Below are 21,076 nucleotides of genomic sequence, written 5' to 3' on the forward strand. Positions count from 1 at the left end.
ATGCTTTTTTCCTATAACCTCAAAGAGATTTTATCCACATTGAGATATGAACTAGGCAAGTATTATAAAAGCTCTAGTAGCTGAAGAGGCATCACCAAAGTTCCTTCTTGAGGAAGCTTCCTCTTAATTTTCACTGGAATGGTGTACTAGATTCCCATATGTGCTAGAAACTGTATTTCTCCTCTTGCTCAGAGATAACTGCACCTAGGATGTTTAGTGAACAAAAGTCTAAAACCACAATGCATAAAATGTGTTATTCTCATGCAAAGAAATAATACACAATACAATCAGCCCCCTCAAAAAAACCCAACACCCAAGCTGTTTGAACTATAGTATATGTCAGATCACTGAGCCTGATCTGGCCTTTGTGAGTTGTTGAGAAGGTGGACTCTGGAGAGTGGTAAAAACTAACTTTAAATCACCTAAATCTAGTTTTGGGGCTCCTTTATAAATCGGTAGTTTCTCATAAAAGAATTACATTCAATGAAGAAATGAATGAGATGCAAACAAGGAAACTCTACCATGCTAACATTAGTCACTTCACAAATATTTTCAATGCATAATATAGTTGGAAGTGGCCAGGATGAAACTCACTCAAATTAGAAAAAATGCAATCAAATGTAACAGCAAAAGCTGTAATTGGCAGCAGTTAACCTGTTAGACTAACTGCAAATGTATCAGCATTTAATTAATTCTGTAAACTGGTTAAGCTTTGGTATTTAAAGGATCAGTCTTCAAAATGAACACAAGCTAAAACTGAAAGGCAAGATCCAATGCAGTTACATGATACTTAGGATGTACATAATACCATGCTCTGTATAACAGGACACAAATATAAATGGAGCCACGAATCTATGGAAAAGGTTTCTGCCACCCAGCCTTGAGAAGAAAATTCATTAGTTTGCACTGACAGTAAGCTCTTGTTCAACACATAGCACAAAAGCCAGTAGCAAACATACCAACACTGAGACTTAAGAACACTCAGGAAGTAATCTCCAAAATGGGGAGGGGGTGGGGGGAACAGTGGGTTTCACTGCCTTATGTCATTTGAGAAAAGCCAGGTAAATTTGCCACAAGAACCTTTTGCTCATTTGTTGACTCTGAAATAGATGAATGACTCTTTGTCCTTTCTAGTTTTCCAAAACGAGTCCTGGAGAGAGTGTCACAGATTCATCATTATTAATTGAAGAAAAACTGCAAAAGCATTTTCTTCCAAGTATGTCTTAGACCTTCAAGCCACATAAACACCTTAAGAAGAGGGCAGAAAGCTAAAAACAGTGCTACAATAAATATGCATATTTCCAATTTAAAGGAACAAAAATCTCTCTTCACACTTACACTTAGAAATAATGAACCTTTTTCCATGAGAGGCCTAAAGAAAAGGCTTCAAAAGAATAACAATTGCAAGTAATATTAGTATAAAAGTTTTGTATTAGACGAGGCCAAGCATAGATAATTTTTTCACCAGTTTTTTATTAAACGAGACTAGGTTAAAAAGCCCAAAAACAATTAATAGTAAGCATGAAGAAGTGAAAGAAAACAAAGAAATTATGACACAACTGGGGTTTTTTTCCATGTAGTGTCTTAAACACAATTTTCACCTTATTTCCAAGGTAAAGGCACTATGCTTCCTGATCTACCTAAGCAGGACAGGATGGCCCCATGGTTAAGACATAAGACTAGAGTGAGTGAGGTTCTGTGGAGCTTTGGGTCTCCTGTTCTCTTGACTTTGGGCACAGCCTTACCCAAAAGCTTTAGCACCTACGGAACAGAGGTAATACTGTCCCAGAAGGGACATGAACATATAAACTGCATCTGGAACACAGGGTAAGGTCCCTAAAGGATTACACAGATGTCAGTATTAGCATAGAGGGGTATCACCTCACACTTTGCACCGAGATGTACAGAAAAGCACAAACGGCCACCGAGTACAGTGATACTTCACCAGGGAAATCATCGATTACTCTCCTTCCTCCCTACCCCTAGGAGAGACGTAATCCACCACTACGGAACTGTTGTTTTCTCTGAGGATGTGCCTTCTACTTCGAAACCAGATTATTTTTGTCTTAACTGAAAAACACCCTAAAAACCAACCAATCAACAAAAAAAAAAAAAAAAAAAAAAAGAAAAACCAAAAAAAACCCAACCAAAAATCGAGCTTCAGGGGTTTGCACTGACATCTCGCTTCCGAGTCCCAACAGCACCCAGCTCCGGGGCATCTCGAGAGGGTTGGGACAGGACAGCGCTGCCCCGTCTCCGGACGAGCACCCGGAGCGTTCTGCCCCTCGGGGAAGCGCCCGATGCTCCTGGGAAGCTGCCTGTGCTCCCCGCGGCACAGCCGGGGAATTAAAAGCCGACATCCACACAAGGTTCTTCTCCGCCTCGCCGGACCCACCGGGCCCAACCCCGCCGCCTCGAGTCCCGCGGGGCAGCCCATCGCGGAGGCAGGAGCGGCTTCTGGGAGGGAGGGAGGAAGGGAGGCAGGGAAAGAAGGAGGAGGCGCGACCTCAGGATACCTTTGAGACACACACCGAGCGAGCCCCGCACAGCGCAGCACAGCCCGGCGGCCTGTCCTGAGCTGACACTGCCCGCCCGGCGAGCAGGCAGAGCGTAACGGGGAGCAAAGTGGGGAGCCCCTTGGCCGAGGCCACCGCCGGCCGCCTCCTCATCGGCGGAGCCCCACAGACACGAAGTTTTCGTGCCGCCGCCTCCCAGCCCGACCCAGACACATTAATCCCCGCGCCCTCCCGGCAGCAGCCCGCGGCGCCTGCCTGCCTACCCCCCGACTCCCTGCCAGCGATTCCCAATAAACTTCCCCCTCTTTCCATCTCCCTCCCTCCCCCCACCCTGCCATGCCGTCCTCTCCCCCGAGCCGGTGGTGGTGGTGGCGGCGGCAGCCGCCCCTCTGTCACCTCCGCACCGGCACCCCGCAAGGCCCAGCCGCATCCCACACCACCCCCCGCCCCGAGGCGCCCGATGGTAGGGGCGGGGGGAACCACAAGCAGGAGGGGGAAACCAACGGAGAGAGAAGGGGGGGGAGAGGAAAGGGCAACCGTGACGGCAGAGACGAGGGGGAGCGTTCCTCGCTCGGCAGCCAATCGGCGGCAGGCACGGGCGGGCGCCCGCGGCACGCCGGGAGTTGTGGTTTCAAGCCGTCGCCATTTTGTGGCGAGGGAACTACAACTTTCCCGCAAGCAAGGACAATTCTTGGGCCCTTGCGCGGAACCCCGCCGGCGAGGCCAGGTGCGGCCAGCGCGGAGGGCCCCGGTGCACGCCCGAGCCGGGGGAGGCGCGGCGGGAGCAGGGACGAAGCGGAAGGAAAGCCCAGGGCAGCCTGGGGAAGAGAGAGGCTGCTGCGGGGCGGGGAGGGGGGCAGGGCAGGGCAGGGCGACAGAGCGTGCTGCGCGGTGAGGGACCGTCGCCAAACTCCCCTCTTCGGTTGCGGCGCAGGGGCAGCGGCGACCTTGGCTGCCGGGTGGCCGCGCGTAAATGCCAAAAAAAAAAGAGAGGGGGAGAGGAGGGGCGGAGGGGAGCGGAGGGAAGCGTGTGACGCTTAACCCGCATGAAGCGTTTAGCGGGGCCTGTTGCTTGCGTTGAACGCAGCGGGGGCCGGGCGTTGCGGCTGGTGTCCCGGTTGGGAGTTAAGGCCAGGCCCTAAGCGGTGTATGTCTGTATGTGTGTGTGTGTGCGTGCGCCCGTGTGTGTATATATATATATACACACACACGCGCGCACACACACACGCAGACATATATATTAAAAAAAAAAAAGGAAGGAAAAAAAAAAAAAAAAAAAAAAAAGGAGCCAGGTCCATTTAAAGTTGCTGGCGGAGAGCTGTTCTCATTGGTTAGGGGAGAGCTGGAAGGAGCGGAGACACACACGGTGCGCGCAGCCCTCGCTGCCGCCGCTGCTGCCGCCGGAGCCGCCGCCGCCGCCGGAGTCGCCGCTGCTGGAGTTGTCTCTGCCGCTTTCCCTGCTGCAGCGGCACAAACGTGACTTCCAACGTTTTGATTATTTATCTTCTCCTTTCGGCCCCTTTCCTTCTCCAAGATGTAACTACAGCTCTGACACTAAGGACCTGCAGATCGCTTAGGTGGCTTGAGAAAGAGAAAAGGGGATATCAAGGGCGTCGTTTTTTTGTGTTTAGGGGGAAATTTTCCATTATAATGTTTCACTAAAGTGATTTTTTTTTTTTCTTCGCATTCGTCTTTTTTTTTTTTTTTTTTCTTTTTCCTTTTTTTTCGTCCCCCATTTCTCGGATTTATTGCTAGGAGAATCACATTGTGAGGAAAGAAAGTCGGATTACAAGATACCACTACAAACAACCCCCTCCCCCAAGGATTTTTTCGATATTTTTTTTTTAATTGTCGCGGCTTTAATTCATGAAGCAATTGTCCCCTTTTGCAATCAGAATTTGGATACCAGAATGAGCAAAGAAAGACCCAAGAGGAATATAATTCAAAAGAAATACGTAAGTGGTCATAACATATATCATTTGACTCCCGGTTTTAGGAAATGGCAGTGAATGTCAAGTTTATAGTTAATCCTGCAGCTACAAGGCTTTCGAAACAAATGTGATGCTGGGTTTTATTTTTCTGTGGTGTGGTGGGGGAGTTTCAGAGGCCCGCTTGTTACAGGGGAACCTTCTCTTCAGTTTGGTTATAAAACCAGATTTGTGTAGTGATTCCTCCAGTGAATAAATGTATTGACCTCAAATGACACAATCATCATCTAGTTTTAGATGAAAGGCGGGGAGCTCGGGGGGCTGCCGCGATAATGTCACGAAACTGCATTTTCACGCGGTTTTATTAATATTGCTCTTTTGCTCGCGAAAGGAGGTATTTTTGTCTGCTCTGCCTGTGTGTATCCCCGCCTGGGGAAGCGGCGGCGGTGGTTGCTGAAAGCCCTTTAAGTTGAAACCGAGTGTCTGGTTATGGCGAGCTCGTTTCTCGCCACTACCACATCCCGTCTCCTGGACGTGATCGCTCGCTTCTCTGCCTGGCGATGGGAGTCGAACCAGTGGGGAATCGCTGACGGGGAAAGCATTCCCGGGGATTTACTTTAATAACGGGGGGGAAATGGCTCGGTACAGTTGTAAAATAATTCATTATGATGGCTTGAAAATTTGGGCTAATCCAGCGCAGTCCGGGCTGTATTTCTGCCTCTCTTTATTCAACCGCTTAACCAATCCCTTGTAATTGTCTAATCCTTTAAACATATAAATGTGGATGGATAGTTGAATTTTTGTTCGTGCTCCAGTTACGTTTTGATTGGCATAGGGGAGTTTTTCTTTACGTTTGGAAAAACTGAGGGGATTAGCCAAATACGCAGTAGAGCGAATGATGATTTTTATCTGCTCGTTTTAAAAAAAAAAAAATCTTCATCGGGGGAGATTACATAAATTCTCGCTTTTGGGTGTTCGATGCGAGGCTTTAAAAGTTGTAGTTTATATCGCGCCTGTCGAGTGTGCCGATGGTTTTCAGCGGGGGGTGTTTCTTGGCAGGGAGGGTGACCTTCGGGACACTTTCTCCTCCCTATTATATAGATTTGGTAAAAACTGCAGTTGACTCCAGCTGACTGCTGCTATCGGCTTGCCCGCCCCGCTGAAACGCAGCCTGGGGGGGGAGGGAGAGGGGGGGGAGAATGAAGGGGTGGTGAGGGGGGGGCTGCGCGCTATTTCGGAGCAGCCCCCCCCCCCCCCCCCCTCCTCCCCGAAATTTCCGAATTAAAATACATCCGCATTGCAGAGGAGCGGGGAACCCGGGGCCGGCGAGTTTGAAGTATTGCATCGAAACGGGAACGGCGGGTGGAAAGTCTGGCGAAACACGCGAGGCGTCCACGTTTCCCAGGCAGGCAGACAAAAGCGGGGGGAGTGGGTGGGGGGGGTGGGAGGAGGGAAGGAAGGAAACGGCGATGTTGATAATTAAGCAAGGGGGAAGGGGGTGTGTGCATGCTCGCTGGGGGGAGAGATCGCCCCAAAACCCTGCTCCCGCGGTCACCCCAAGCTCGTGGGGGCAAACAATGCGACGCCGCTCCCGCACCGCCGGGCAGGGGCCGAGAGCGGTCCCGCCGGCCCCGCGGCCCGAGGGAAGGCAGGAGGGACGGGGACCAGCGCAGCGGGGCGGGCAACGTGCTGTGTAGTCCCCTGCTGCAACTTCGCGGCGAAGCTTTTCCTTTATTTTTTTATTTATTTTTTTTTTCTCAACCTCCCCACCCCCTCTTTTTTTTTTTTTTTGTGTTTGTTTTTTGTAATTTCGTTCCTCCTCTCCTTTTTTATTTGGGGCAGGGGGCGCAGGCGGCGGTGCCAGCGGGGCCGCGCTGGCGGCGACAGCAACAGGTTGCCGGGGCTGTGACGGGAGCCCGCGGGCCGCCGGCCACGCCGCCGCCCGGCCAGGTTCGCTTTGCTCCCGTGACGTCACAAAGGGAAGGGCCTGCGCGCCGTGGAATCTTCGTCGCTTGGGCGCTCCGGCCCCCCCCCCCCCCTCCCTTCCTCCCCTCATCGCCCCCAGCACCCACCCCCCGCACCCCCTCCCGTGCCTTTGCGTGACGTCAGAGCCGAGGCGGGGCGGGGGCGGGGGGAGGCCTCGGGGCAGCGCTTCGATGGCGCTGCGGGGGAGGGGGCGGCCCGGCCCGGTCCGGCCCCGGGCCAGGTGAGCAGGTGCGGGGCCGCCCTGCCCTGCCCTGCCGGTTTCGGAGTGGGAGGTTGGTTAAGCCACCGCCCCGCGCGGCGGGGAGGGCCGGTCACGTCACCCCGCGGGGGCGGAGGTGGCGGCGTGGTGACACGCGTGGCGCGTTTCCTCCTGCCCGTGGCCTTCGGGCGCTGCGGCATCCCGGTGGAGCACTTCGGAACGTGGCCGCCGCCTCCTCCTTCTCGCCGGTGCTAGCCGAGCCTTTTATTGTCCGCCTGTGCGCCTGCAGGTGTGACCGCCTGCCCGCGCCCCGGTGATGGCCGCAGCGACCCCCAGGCCTCCGCGGGGTCTGATCGTCCCTTCTGGGGCCCCTAAATCCAACCCCGGGCTCTGCCCCACCGGTGACACCTCGCACCGGCCCCGGGCACTCAGGCACTGCCGTAGATGACCCGGGAGAGGCGGCGAGGAAAGCTGGCAGCGGCTGAGGCAGGCCTCGCCTCGCCGGACCGTGGGGAGTCAGGGCCGGCCGCCGGACTCCCTGTCCCGCAGCGGAAAAATCCTCGGCCGAGTGTCGGGCCCCGCTGCCCGGTTTCGGGGACCCTGGTGCGTCCAGCCTTGAGGTGAGGGCCGCACTGGGGGTTATGCCCCGCCGTAGGGAGCCAGCGTCCAGCCCAGGGCAGCGCCCTGTTGCACCGGCACCACGCATTGCCTCGGTGGCCCTGCTCCTCTGGGATAGTTGTGGGTTGTGTCAGGAGTGGAGCCTGTTCGGGCTGCTGCTTTTCACCATTTATGAAATGAATTCTGAAAACAAAAAGGTGATGAGAACAATGGAGTAAAGCCTGTGCTCTGCAGGCTGCCCTGGCGGGGCTTGGCTGCTTGCTTCACAAGTGGTTGGACTTAAAAGTTCTCTTAAATTTGGAGAGCTTTATCTTTTGTGGCTGATAACTTAAGAATGAGGAAATCCGTGTATGCGTCTTTTTTTTCCTGAGCTTTAAAAATGCTATCACTTAATTTTTAGGAGAGCTATGGCTGACTCATACAAATCTTCCTTCTCACTTTACCCTCCTCCTTCTCAAACATCTTTACATATCAAATATTGCCTTTTGGCTCAAGCCTCAGAAAACTGACAGCTTTGTAAAGCATCAGCCTAGAAGCCAGACTGCATTCAGTATGCGCTTGGAATTAATAGTTCTTCAATGAAAAGCTTTGAAGTCTTCAGTGCAATTTCACAGGTGCATTTTTTTTTACCTTTTTTTTTTTTTTTTTTTGTGATGCCAAATCACAAATCTTCTGTTCTTGTTGGTTTAGGTCTCGAAGTATCAGACCTGGATTACTGTCTTTAAATACTTGCACAGCTCTGCCACTGTAGCAGATGGCAAAATATAATTAAGGAGTAATGTCACTGCTGTCGCCTCGTGTGATTTGTTTCCTTGTCCTTGCAGAGGTAAAAGTGCTGTAGTCTGCCATGAGGTGACATGCTTCACCTACTGACTGCCTCCTAAACCCCTTAGACAGAGGGCCGGCAAGGACCAGGATTAGCTTGCTGCCAGACATCCGAGGCTCAGAGCTTCTGTGAATGCTACAGCCTTTGAAACAATACTCTCTACTTGGGCATGCTGCAGGCAGGCCTAGAGAAGTTTTGGGGGGAACGGGGAACATGCAGAACCCACCTCCTCCTGAATAAGGGATAGTTGTCTGCAGAGGCCCAGCTCTGGGCACCCTGGTGCCTCAGCTTGAGGCTCCTGCCTTGCTTTCTCTGCTCCAAGATTTTCCTCATTTTCCTCTCCCAGGCCCACAACTGATGGCATGCTTTAAGTTTGACCACTTCCTACAAGAAATAATGTAAATACACCCGTAGTAGCAGAGGTACTGTTCAGTCTGTGTGCATGGCATCTCATTTCAAATTCTCTACGATCTGGGTTTGTGTTCCTCTTAACCTTCTCCTGGTCTTCTTTGTTGCAAGTGCTGTAGGATAGTGGATAACTAGAAACTAGTAACATAAATCCTTTCTTTAAAAAGGAGTATTTACTTTTTGCTAACAACATGTGCTTTACCCTGAGATACTAATGGACTCCTGCTCACTCCAGTGGACTGTGAGCCAGGAATCTGCGTAAGATGCTGTCCAGAGTGAATTACAACGAATCAAGGCCCCTGTGAAGAGTTTTTAATGTTCATTAAGCACTTTCACCTTCTCTTATGAGGCCTACAAAGCACATATTAAAAATGTATTACCCCTTCCTTTTCTTCAGATGTAAAGTAACAGCTAATGTTATGCATATGCTAAAGTGTAGTATAAACGTCAGCTGATTCTGTAAGGCAGTGGCATTCCCTCCATTTTATTGTTGGGTGAAACAGAAAGAAGTCTAAATTACTTGCCTGAAGCTACATACTGTAACGGTGGTGGAGGTGGAACTAATCTGTATTTCTGCAGCCTCCTCCAATATTCTACCCTGTAGCTCACAGTCCCCTGCTACAAGGCATGGCATCTGCTTTACACATTTGAAACTTTAAGATTTTCCACATCTCCAGGTATGTTAGATTATCAGTAGAATTTTTAACATAATAAAAGATGCATTTCAGTACAGATACTTTTTTTTTTTTTTTTTTTTTTTTTTTTTTTTTTTTTTTTGAGTGATGATCATCCCCTGCAGCTGATAGAGACCAGTTGATACTGTGATGACTCAGCTGTGGGAGTATTACATAAAGTAGGTCAATTTTTAAATCTAGTCTGAAGCTAAAGAGACTCCAGGTTTAAAATTTGTATTTTGCTTAGACACACTACAGCTGTGGTCTGGTTTGAATATAACTTGAAAGTTCTTGAGGAGGAGGGAAATGGTTTTTGGAGTCGATTTGGATTTTTTTTTTTTGACCATTTATATTGTAATGAATCAATGCTAGTTGAACCTGGGGAGGGAGGGAAAACACCAGCTGCTTTCATTTCTGAAGTTTCCAGTTTGCAGCACTCAAGTGAAAGGGAGGACTAGAGGTAATTTTAAAGTACAGAAAGGGATAGCAGAGATACGATTATATTTTACTACAAGAACCCAGCTTTTGTGTGATTTAGCGTATGTGGAATTTGCAGAGGAATACATGCATTGCTGTGAAATCCAAATTTGCATTTAAAACATTCTGGTTTTCCCTGTAGTCCTCTGCATGGCTTTCTTCCCAACTAAAAATGTAAACCAAGTCTAAATGATGCATTGTTTGCCTTAGTGGGCAGACAGTCTGGAAACAATAGCGCCGATGTATTTGACTGCCTCTGTGTAAGATTAACGGGACATTAACTTTCAAGTCTAATAATGCAAATTTCAGTGTTGCCAAACCTGAGTTTCCTTTAAGTGTTTCCTGATGCTGATGGCCCTAAATGTCCCTTATGCTGCAGACCAAAACTTAGTTCACAGTTTTTATGATCTGGCTCTTCACCTTGAATACAAAGACCCTTAACCTGTTGTTGCAACTCTGGAGAAAAATGTAAAATACACCTGGAGTTTAATGTCACGGGTATGAGGTATGGTACACATAGACTTTTTATACTTACTACCTTTTTTTATTTAAAGCGTTTTTAAGCAGTAGGAAGCCACTGGAAAACTTTAAAGCTGCAAATCACTTGTAAAATTCAGGTCTGGTACGTGATGAGTATTTGGCACTGAAATTCAGATACAGGAAGTAATATGCTTGCCAAAATGTATTTGGTGTTCTCTTAGATCTTTGATGGGTTGTTTTGCTGGCTCATTACTACTGGGAATATTGCATGTGATCCTTCTTATTTTTTAACACTCTGCTATTTGGGAACTCTTTTTTCATTTGTAGGGGATGGGTTTATTTTGGTGGGTCTCAAAAACATTTTCTCAATGAATCAGTAGGTAGAAGGTTTAAAACCATTTGCCGTTTCACTTCCTTGGGTTTCACACTTTCCCTCCTATAATGACATCCTGTTCTGGTGTTGCTCCTTCAGTAATCCAGCAGATGCCTGGTATTTCCAGTGGTAGGCTGTGGGAAAGGCATAAACCCTTTAATTATAGCTGTGAGTGCTTGTTTGAAAATATACTAGCTTTCTTCCCCTACACGTGCACTTTTTTTTTTTTCTTTTTTTTTTTTTTTTTGTCTGTCACTTCCTTATGCAGATGAAGGGTCCGAAGCTGTAAAATGCTGTTCTTTGATGTGCCCCAGAAGCGTGGCCGCAGTCGGTGGCAAAGCTTGAGCCGTGGCTGAGAGCATTGCTGTGCTTAACGCTGTGTCTTGAGGCTCTTGGCTGGAAAGCAGACGGATGGTGTAGGTGTACCCCATCTGCTCCCATGCAGAGTTTATCAGCTTAATTTATGTTGCTGCAGGAAGCTCTTTGGAGTGACCAACTTGGCTGAGCGTGGAAGATAGGAAAAAAAAAACCCACCCACTCAGGTGGAAATCACTGTTCTACTGGTTCACATAGGGATGAGTGGCATCTGACTGAAAGTGCTTCAGCGTTTGTGCAGCAAATGTCTCATCATGGACTGAAGCACTGTGAACCATATCCTGTATTTTCATCTGGGGGAGTAAAACCTCCTTTAGTCAGATAAAAAGGGGCTTGTGTGATTAAAAAAAATGCATTGAAAACAAACAAACAAAAAGGAACCTGTCTCCATACACTTTCTGCATCTAGGTCAGGCCTGCGGAGCAAAAAAGTAGTTTCTGATCTGGTTAAGTGTCTGTACAGTTGCAGTCAGACTTTCTGACACTCCTAAAATCTGTTTAGCAAAAATATGACCATACCCCAGAAAAGCCTCTGACTGCATCACTTCAGGGGCATGACTTAATCCTTTCTAAATGTCTCTCTTCTGTAATGTGTCACCTGCTTGGTCGTTCCTATTTGGGCTCTTCAGTCTTTTTTCGGGCAAGTCGTTCCCTTTGATTCGGTGTGCAGAAAGGCAGTGTCTGTGTCTGTTATGATACTGCTGTTACTTCCTAAAATCTAGAAGAAATGCAAAATATAAGAACAGTTGAGACACTGTGCCCTGCTGCCCTGCACCAGGAAGGTTTGTGGTATTCACGGCCCTGTGCTTTCAGTTCTGTGAGCTTCCCTTGCTGGTCTGACATCTTTTGAGTGATGTGATGGTTGCAGATTAGCATGTTTTGGCACATGCATACTATGATGACTGGCTAACTATATTTATAAAGTTCAAAAATAAACCGTGGAAGCTTATTGTGACATAATCTACTTATCTTAGTTTCGCACTTTGATATTGTGTTGTCTGAGCCAAGTTAGAATAACTATATATTATGAGCAATTAATTTTTTAGCTTTGCTTGCAGATTCGTTTTGAAGCAATGCATACTTTTAATTAAGAATGACTGGAGTGAATTTGGAGAAATTATTGGCTCTTTCAACTATGTCCATATGGAAATCAGCTCTGTGCCTATTTTAAAAATGGATTTATGTGAGTAGGAGTAGAGATACGTGCTCCCCAATATTTCTGGACAATGTTGTGCACCGGCGTTTTTACTTCTTGTTTTTTCCCTTCATTGCTCACAGGAACAGGACTTTCTTCCCTGCTCTTTTCCACATTTGTATGGTAGGGTAAGGACTTTTTTTTGTTTTTGAACATTGGCCTTTATTTTACTCTGGATAAAAAAATCTATTACTGCTTCGGGTAAAGTTTAGCCTCGTGCTAGGCATCCTGCTAGTCATGCTGCGTTTTGGGGAGTACAACCAAGACAGTAGCTTTTGAGGCTCCTCAGTGAGTGGAATTCAGTTTCCCATGGGCCCTTACAACTCCTTCTAAACAGCTGGTAACCATTTTCTAGCTACGTTTGGGAATGGCCTGCATTTTTAAGAAATACAAAGATGAACTTGCAGATGTAAAACATGTAAGTCAAGTGAATGGCAATGTACAAATATTTTTTGAGGTTGCTACTAATAAACAGGACAGAAGCCATGAGTCTTGGAGAACAGTCCAGTGGCTCAGTCTTTGAGATGTTAAAATTATTTTTATTATATTTAGCATATAATTTTCTATGCTGTTCTAAAACTGGGGAATTTTATGCCCCCGAAGTACATAGTCAAGAAACGGCATTTAGAGTTTTAAGCTGGATCAGGCTGCCACCATATGTTTATTGGGTTTTTTTCTTCTTCTTTTCACAAGGTATTTTTTTAATAAGGCATCCCAAAGATCATTTAGAGAAAGGATACTTCCTTTTTTCTTGCCTTTTATTTCATGGATGTTACTTTCAGTCAGTTTGTCCCACAGAGGGTTTTTTTTCTACATCAAAGTTGTAAGCCAAATCTTTCTGATGCAGTATGCATGCTAAAAACCCCATAATACAAATTTCCAACCCTGCACACCAGATCAATTAACTTCTTAACTCAAGCTGAAAAATACAGCACTGCTTCTGTTTTGGTTTCAGCCCTACAAAACGTGGTCTGACTTTGAGTTTACAAAACTCATAGCCAAGCAAAAAGAAGGTTTTCTGTTTTCTTTGTAAAGTTTACTGAAAACTAGGCTGGCGGTGTACACAGTTCCTTTTTGGGTGATGTTCTGAACAACCAGCCTAGTGTTAGTGTTTTTTACAGAAGGATGACATAGATGGACACCCAAGATGTCATTTTCTGATAGATAGTCACATCTTTCTCCTGTTTGTAGCAAAGTGATAATGATGAACCTTCTCATGGCCTACTGCCATCATGCAAAATGACTCTGAAACAAGGGAATGCCCCTTTCAGTTTTGGATATAAAGCAGAAGGTTGTAATAGTATTTCCTCTGATCATTTATTAAAAGCTGTGCCTACACACGAGTAAGATTGTAAGAAGAAGGTAGTCTTTCTGCTGCTGAGGCCTTTATCCTAAGTATGAAAAGCTTTTTCCAATGTTAGTGGCTTTGTTCTAGTTATCCAACAAATAATGGAGACACAGTAATACCACTTTATAAGACAAAAGGCTTCGTGTTACTTAAAAGCTGGAGTTACAGCATGTTACAGTAACTGTAACTTGTAAATTATTTATAACTTGGAAGAAATGATGGTTGTCCTAATGGCAAATAATTATGAAGTTGGCTTTTTCACTTTTCAAGTCTGTCTGTGATGCCTTTAACCAGTAAAGAGTACAAAAAAAAAAAATGGGTAAGTCAAGAGAAGTTGTCCTGTCCTGTTCTATTCTGTGGTCTCCGATCTGTAGTGGAAATGTCCCGGAAATGTCCCATGTGCAGCTTTTGTGTTTTGCCTTTGATAACAACATTTTGAATGTGGAGACCAGCGAAATGCGTAATACTCTTGTTTCATGATCAATTTAAACACTGTTCTAAAAAAAAGGGGTTTAGTATCCGTCTGGTTGCCTGTTCCCCTTGTCTTCTGCAGGCCAGTGTGTGTACCACGTGATAGCTCTCACCACAGGTTGGGGACTTTCTGGATTAAAACTGAACTGACAAAATATATTTGATTTTTAACATGGATTTTAATACTGCAGTTTATGATGCTCAGCTGTAACACAGTACTTGGTCTGGGGAAAGTGTTGCAGGGACATGAAGTGGCAAGGAGATTTGATTGCTTCTGTTAGCAGTAGTGTGAGCTTAAATGGGCTGTGAAATTATGACTAAATAGGAGTCAAAATGTATGTTTTATTTTGTAGCAAACAAAATTAGCCATCCTTGTCTGTTTTAAGAGTTGTTTAGGCATGGATTTTGCTGTACTGTCCCAGTGCTGGAAGCTTGGTGAATATTAAATAATGTTGAAATGCAGTTAGACGATGTAGGTGAAAATGAATCTGAAGATATTTGTGCCTATGGTCATGGTAGTGCCCTAATAATGTCCAAAGTGCAAAAATGGGTTAGAAGAGGGTTAAGCATGTACTTTTGTTTTTCCATGTTGTGCTTGCTTTGAACAATTTTAAATTCATGCAAGAGAAGAAAAAAAGAAGAATTGAAATTTAAAATAGCTGTACTACTGGAAATTTGGTTCCACTGCTATGTCTGGTAGTTAAAGTAGTACTTTTTTTAATTTACCACCCACCCCACAATACAAGAGCTCCACTGTGGAAGTGAAGCCACCGTACAGTTCTGCTTATTACAACGAGGACCTTCTCACAGAAGGGAGTTCCTCCAGAAATTTCCCATGTCTTTATTTGTGCTACTGGAGAATTAATTCAAATGCCTTGTCTTGTTAACACCACTAGTGTCTATTCCATGTGCAAGTGAACAGAAGTGCTGATAGCTTTTTTTTTTTTTCTTTTTGCCGAGAAGGCCAAACCATGTCAAATCAGCAAACTACAAAAAACAAGGTTTCCTTTAATGATAGGAACATCAGGATGCAGCATCACATGCCTTTTTCTCACCATTGAAACCAGCACTGGTGACCCTACTGATCTTTTCCCTTCATGGTATAGTGCTTTGGCCATATCAGTACAGCATAATATCCTATTATGCATACACAGTAGGAGCACTGAAATTATCTGGCTTAAAAACTAGTTACGCTGATGCTCTCCTTTCTTCCTCCACTTCCTCTGCTTTAAATTCTCTGGTTTCAGTGGAAATTTGCAAACACTTCTTAGTGACACAGTAAACAGAACTTTGGGCCATAAGGACCTCTGGCTCTGCTGAGGATTAAGAAGCTGTGGAACTGCACCCCCAGTTTTGATCCAGCAAGGGGCTGTAGCACGTGCCCGTGTCTCAAATGTATGAATCCTCTTACTGACGTCAATTGGAGTACTTGGAGCCTGCGAGTTAAGCACATGCCCAAGTGCTTTTCAGGTCTCAAGATTTTGCCATTCCTGTGTAAGAGTGTGTGCAAGTATTTGTAGGCAGGAATGTTAGTTCTCTAAGAGGGTGGTAGCCACTTAATGGTTTTAGTAGCTTTACTAGGGGTAGTTCTGCCTGGTGTTTTTTGTTTGGTTTTTTTTTCTTTCTTGAATTGTTTCTTTTTGCTTTTCCATTGTTTTCGCTAAATATTTAAATGGAATAACTGTTCTTTTGCTTTCCTTACTCTTCTTTTTATAGTGTGCATGCGTGGATAGTACTAGCGTTTTTTATGGTTCACTTGTCCCTCCCACTTCTTGTCTTCTCGTGCCATGGTTTTACCTTTCTCTCATTTGTAGGTATTTCTCTGGTTGGGCTTCTGTATCCCTGTTGACTCTCTTTGAGGAAATGAGCTCTTAACAATGCTGCTGGCCTAATTTTGCAAGAAAGCAAAAATGAACTATTGTCACTGTATTACTTGCTTTTCCTGAAGGCCAAATGGGGAGATGAGGAAAGGCTTCTGCAGTTCATTCTGGGGGTGGCTCCATAGGAAATATTTTGGAAAGGGAGGGATTACACTGTTGCTTCTTGTCTCTCAAGCCTGTGTGCACAATTTTAGTATTGGTTATAGAAAATACTGGTGGCATACTTACATTATGCAAGGCTCAGCAAACTCTTAATGTGCAAATACTGTGGAGGAGAAGTAGAACATGGCCCCGCTCATCTTTTTTGAAGTCCTTTTATGAACTTTTGGGAAATCAAATCGTGCTGATGTGAGCATTTAAGAAAAGCTAATTTCATAAATCACATACATTCACATACATTATTTCTAAAACATGAATATTAATGCTCTTTCAGTCATGAGCAGCATTATGGGACATGACTGACCAGTTGTTAAAGGCAGTGAGTGCACAGCCTTCATTATTGAAGGATATTTGCGGTCTCTGACTATGACCTTCCAAAATAACTGAAGGGAGTCAGGTTTCTTTCAGGCTGGGTGGCAGACCAGGTATAATGATTTGTGGGTCCTATTGCTTTGGAGAGCAGGAATACAATTTTCAGCATAAATATGTTAAGAAAAATACAGTTTCTTAAAAATCTTCTGGGTAATATATTTTCTTTGTATCATACCATTATAATAGTACTTCAGCTGCTTTCTATGAAAGCTGGTGCTATGCAGAGGAAGGAAATGTGCTTATGATGCAGGTAATCATGTTTCTTCCCTCACAAGCATCTTTTCTTACATTCTTGTTGATTCCTCTTCCTTTTAGGTGACAGTTACTCTTGCACTTAAGGATGCAGTGAAATTAATTCCCTGTGGCCAATTCGGAAATTACCATTTCACTAAGTTTCATGGAGGAGAGTGAAGGAACAACTATTACTTCATTTTTTCCCCTAACTTTTCTCAGGGTCTGCCAGTGCCAACTCCTTTTTTTTCCCTCTCCTTACTGACAGCCTGTCTCTTAATGCTTTATAACCCCATGTCTACTCATACTGGGTAACTCTTGAGACTATTCCTGCTATGCTCTGCCTTCTGGCCTAGATGGGACCAGGAGTAGCATTCCTGCATGCATGTCTGTCTGCACTTGTCCTTATTCCCCTCTGGAATAGTGTTGAGTTGATCACAGGGGTTCCCTGGCAAAGTGGTGAGAAGCTTAGATTTTTGGAAGGTTTTTTTCTGGATATGCCTTTGCTTTTTTTTTTTTTTTTTTTTTTCCCCAGTTTGTAATCTTGTGTTGTGTACCTGTTCACCTTTTCATAACCATGAGTCAGTATGTGGTACTGAGTTAGGGGGACTGCCTGGTTATCAGCTCTGCAGAATCCATCTCCTTCACACAAGCTCTTTTCAGAGGTGTTTATGAGCAGTCATTTTATCGCCTGCATGCTACAAGCATGACTGTAGCTTCGTCTGGGGCTTTGTCAGGGAAGCATAAGCATGCTCAGCCCTGGAGATCTAACCTGCCCTCCAGCACAGTTTGTGAAACCAAGGTTAGTGAAATGTGAGAAAAATGCCCAGGATATTTATCCGTGGTTGGAGGCCTGCCCATCTGGAGGGTAGCTTGCCCTGAGTTCCCGGTTAGGTCCTATGGCTGTCCCTATCTTTAGTAATCTCAGTATTATTTTCCCTGCTTTTAGTTTCATGTACTCCGTCAGTCACAGCGTCATGGTTGTTCTTCATAAGGTCAGCTACAGCTTGGCTGATGGACATGATAGCTTAGGAGGGAAGTGCTTCTTCATCTTTAACAGTGGAAGAATATACATGAACACACTGTTGTCTTTGGAAGAAGACCTTAGAGATGTCTGTTCAAGCATGCTTTTGAAGGTGTTCTGAAATTTGCTCTACATGATCCTCTGTATAGATGATTTATCACTGTTCTTTTCCCACAGAGCAGTAAATAACATCTGGGCTGAAAGGTTATAATTTTCCCTTAAAAGGCTTCATACTTTTGCACCACTTCTTCCTTTATTCCATGCTCTCCAAATGCCAAGGTATTTTTTGTCCAGCAGAGAAGATCCACAATTTTAATCAGGAACCCGTGTGTTACAATGATAGAGCAACATAGCATATAGCACTTCAACTTTGAAAAGCTCATCACTCTATGGAAGAGTGCCATCAAGATACTTCCAGCTGGTTCCAAATTTCCAGTCCACTGGACCTCTCAGGGATTAGATCTTCAATAAATTTGATTCTTTGATAAAACCAAGGATCTGCAGTTGATCTGAGGGAGTTAATATGTAGTTTAATTTCAGCACACATGAATAATGTCAAGCCCATGCATAAACTAGTCTAGTTAAGGAAAAGAACAAAATAAAAGGTGATCTCTTGAGGCAGCCCTTTAGAAGTAACATCTTATAAATTTTTAAGCACATAAGAAGGAAGATTGAAGAGCTGGCATTATTTGAGATAAAAGACTGTGAGAACACTTCTAAGACTAACTGACCAAACTGCTGTTCAGATTTGAAAATAAGGACAACATCTCGTAAGGGAAACCTCAGTTTTAGCAGACTGGTTATCAGGGCTGCTAATCCTGTCATAGATAAGAGAATATAAAACTGTCAAAACCAGGGTTTTAAATCTGCATCTCCTAGGTTGCTGGGTTGCTGTTATTTGCAAGGCTTGCTTTTTTGTTGTTGTTTTTTTTTTTCCCCCCAAAATTGGTTTGGTTGGTTGTGCAGGAATTTCCTTAAGAGAAATGAAGACTCTTTTCACAATTATGTGATCTCGAGGTTCTTGAAGGTTCAAACATAAGCTCCTAGTGTTACCAGTTGGAAAACTTTAGTTATCTTCTTGTATTCACGTATTTCGTACTCGGTTCATGCCACAGCATAAGAAAGTTCTCTGAACTCTCATAAGAAGACAATGTTTCCTTGGTCTGTCAAATCTCTTTCTTACTGCCAGATTAACTTTGTGGTTTGGGGGACCAATGCAAATATTACTAGGGCTTGACAACCAACCTACCTTTGGATGGTGATTACTGTTGTGATTAAAAATGATATAAGGTTGGTTGCTCATTGATTTATTCTTTTTGGCCATCTTCCAGGATGAAACTGTAACTTCATTATGTAAGAGTTTCGGAACAGTACAGAGCTGTCGATTTATTTCCTTCAACTCTTACCAAGCTGACAGCTTGCCTTTGAAGGGTCATATATTCAAAAGCTGCCAATTGGATCTCACTTCATTTTAGCCAAATGTGGCACAGAGTCTGAAGTTCATTTTCTTCCCTAATACTCCCCTCTACCCCCTCTTACCCCCTTTAAGTTTTTTGCCTTCCCCTTCCCTCCTCTCAGTTCCTCCTAATGAAAATAAAAAAGGCCTGGGAACAGAGTTAATGCCGTAAATAAAAGGAATTACTTGCTGGTTTGTTTTTTTTTTTTTTTTGTTGCTGCCTGTAATTTTGGTTTCTGTTAGCAAGACTTCAGTTTCACTGGCTAGGTCAGTCCTGCATTGTGGAGAAAAGAGAAGGGTTCAAAAATGGTAAATGGAAGGTATTTTTCACTTGTTACTTATTTCTGCTAACCATACTCCTAACTCTGAGTTAGCTGATCACTTCCAAATCTCTCCTTGTGACTTCTGTTTTCCATCTCCTGCTTCATCTCCTCTGCACTTTTGATATCTTTACTTCAGAAGTCACCATTTGGAAGCCTCTGTGAAGTCATAATCAGGAAGCCTACGTACTTAGCTGAGTACCCTCTAAGAAGAAGGAAAAATGGCAAGGAAGACAAACCATGAACAATATCTGCCTATGTGATCCTTGAAATAAGAAAGCATATTTCTGTTGTAGTACCCAGAGAAATAGTTTCCTCATATTGAGAAGTCATGAGTGTAAGATTAAAATTTTTTTGTGTCAGTGGGCTAGCCTTGAATTACTTCTAAGTGTTTTACACAGCTCTTGTTTGCATGAATCTGTGAATTCCTGGAAAAATACATATTGTTGTCGTTAAGTTTTAAAGAAGTGCTCTTACTAACTATACTATATGAGCTGAACAGTCAATTTTATAAAGTGGACAACTGTGTCTGGATTTCTCTGGCTTCTCTTTTAAACATGATATTAAATGCAAGGAAAGAATAGTTTAAGTTCTGAACCGATGCATTCTGTCTATGAAAACTGTTTTGCAATTTATTACTTTCAAATTACTTTTCCCAAGTTATTGCTGACTCTTTTTTCAATATATATTTATGTACATGTAGAGTGGAAAAATAATATAATCAATATGTGACTAAGTATTACTATTTAATGCATTAAGTTATTTGCTTTAGTTCCCAGAAAAGTTCTATTATATGTAAGCATGTCCCTAAGAGTCTGTCTCAAATTCCTTCTGATATTCTTCTGATATTTGTGGTAGTTATTTAAAATTTTATCTGTTTATACATTAATTTAATAGATTTGTCAGATATTTTAGAATTTTAGTGTGGATTTTAACGTGCATTCTTAATTTTGTCTTGTTTCCTACTTCAGCGATATTCTGTAATTACCTGATTCACTGTGGTTGTATGTTAATGAAACTATGAAATCTGTTGTCAATTAGCAATCAATGTGGTATCCGTATTTTTAAATGCTATAAATTGCCTATTAGAGCTAATTTTCCAGGGCATCTCTATCTCCATTCTTAATGTAACGCAGAATATTTTACAATAATGCCTAGGTTAACAATGATAGTCTTGCTGTATTGTGCAAAAAAGGCTTCTGTGCAGACCCAGCTGGGTTTCAGGCTTAATTCATTGCTCTATGGTGGGATCACCACAGCTGCTGTGGGGCCTTTACAAATGCAAAAAAGCTGTCAGTGTTTGTTTCATCAGATGCATAAGTGATGAGGCCAAGTTGAGGAATCCATTCCAGTGCGCGGTGTGCATGCTGGAGGCATTATTGTTTACAGAATTAGTGACTTAATGCTTTAAAATACACGGTGCGTGTTTTGCCTTAGAGCAAAATATTTTAAGAGTAAGGCGGGTTAAGGATCCTCTTCAATTTAGTCCCCTCTTTTAACAGCGTTTGCCCTGATTCATGTAAACGTGTCTCTGAATTACTGAGCTGTACCTGCCTTGGTCGTAATTCAGCTCTCCTCTTGTCCTCTGCATCATTTTTGCTCGTGCTTTGATGATCGCAAGCAGTCACAATTAAATAATTGCACAACTTTAACGCAGCTTCTGCCCCCCACCCCCTTTAATTGTGAAGCCGGAGGAGTTGTGCTAACAGCCCCCTATGGTCACCAAGAGTCAGGGTCCTTCTTTCGGCTGTCAGGGCTTGA

The 21,076-nt window shown here is 44.3% G+C and overlaps 1 protein-coding gene across 3 annotated transcripts in view; it reads left to right on the forward strand.

Moving 5' to 3' along the window:
- The first annotated feature begins 3,141 nt into the window (after window positions 1–3,141).
- The window catches only part of JARID2 (jumonji and AT-rich interaction domain containing 2), a 225,704-nt gene continuing 207,769 nt past the window's right edge, over window positions 3,142–21,076 (forward strand). Inside the window, exons 1-2 of one of the 3 annotated variants that reach the window (XM_071736384.1) lie at window positions 3,142–3,243; window positions 3,852–4,471. In XM_071736384.1, coding sequence (XP_071592485.1) covers window positions 4,427–4,471 — 45 coding nt within the window. In that variant the 5' untranslated portion in view covers window positions 3,142–3,243; window positions 3,852–4,426. Of the gene's footprint in view, window positions 3,244–3,851; window positions 4,472–5,735; window positions 5,850–21,076 lie in introns of those variants that run through there. The other 2 variants (XM_071736385.1, XM_071736386.1) reach the window with 2 other exon arrangements.

Source organism: Heliangelus exortis, chromosome 2, assembly GCF_036169615.1.
Source record: "Heliangelus exortis chromosome 2, bHelExo1.hap1, whole genome shotgun sequence".
NCBI classification, from domain to species: Eukaryota; Metazoa; Chordata; class Aves; order Apodiformes; family Trochilidae; genus Heliangelus; species Heliangelus exortis.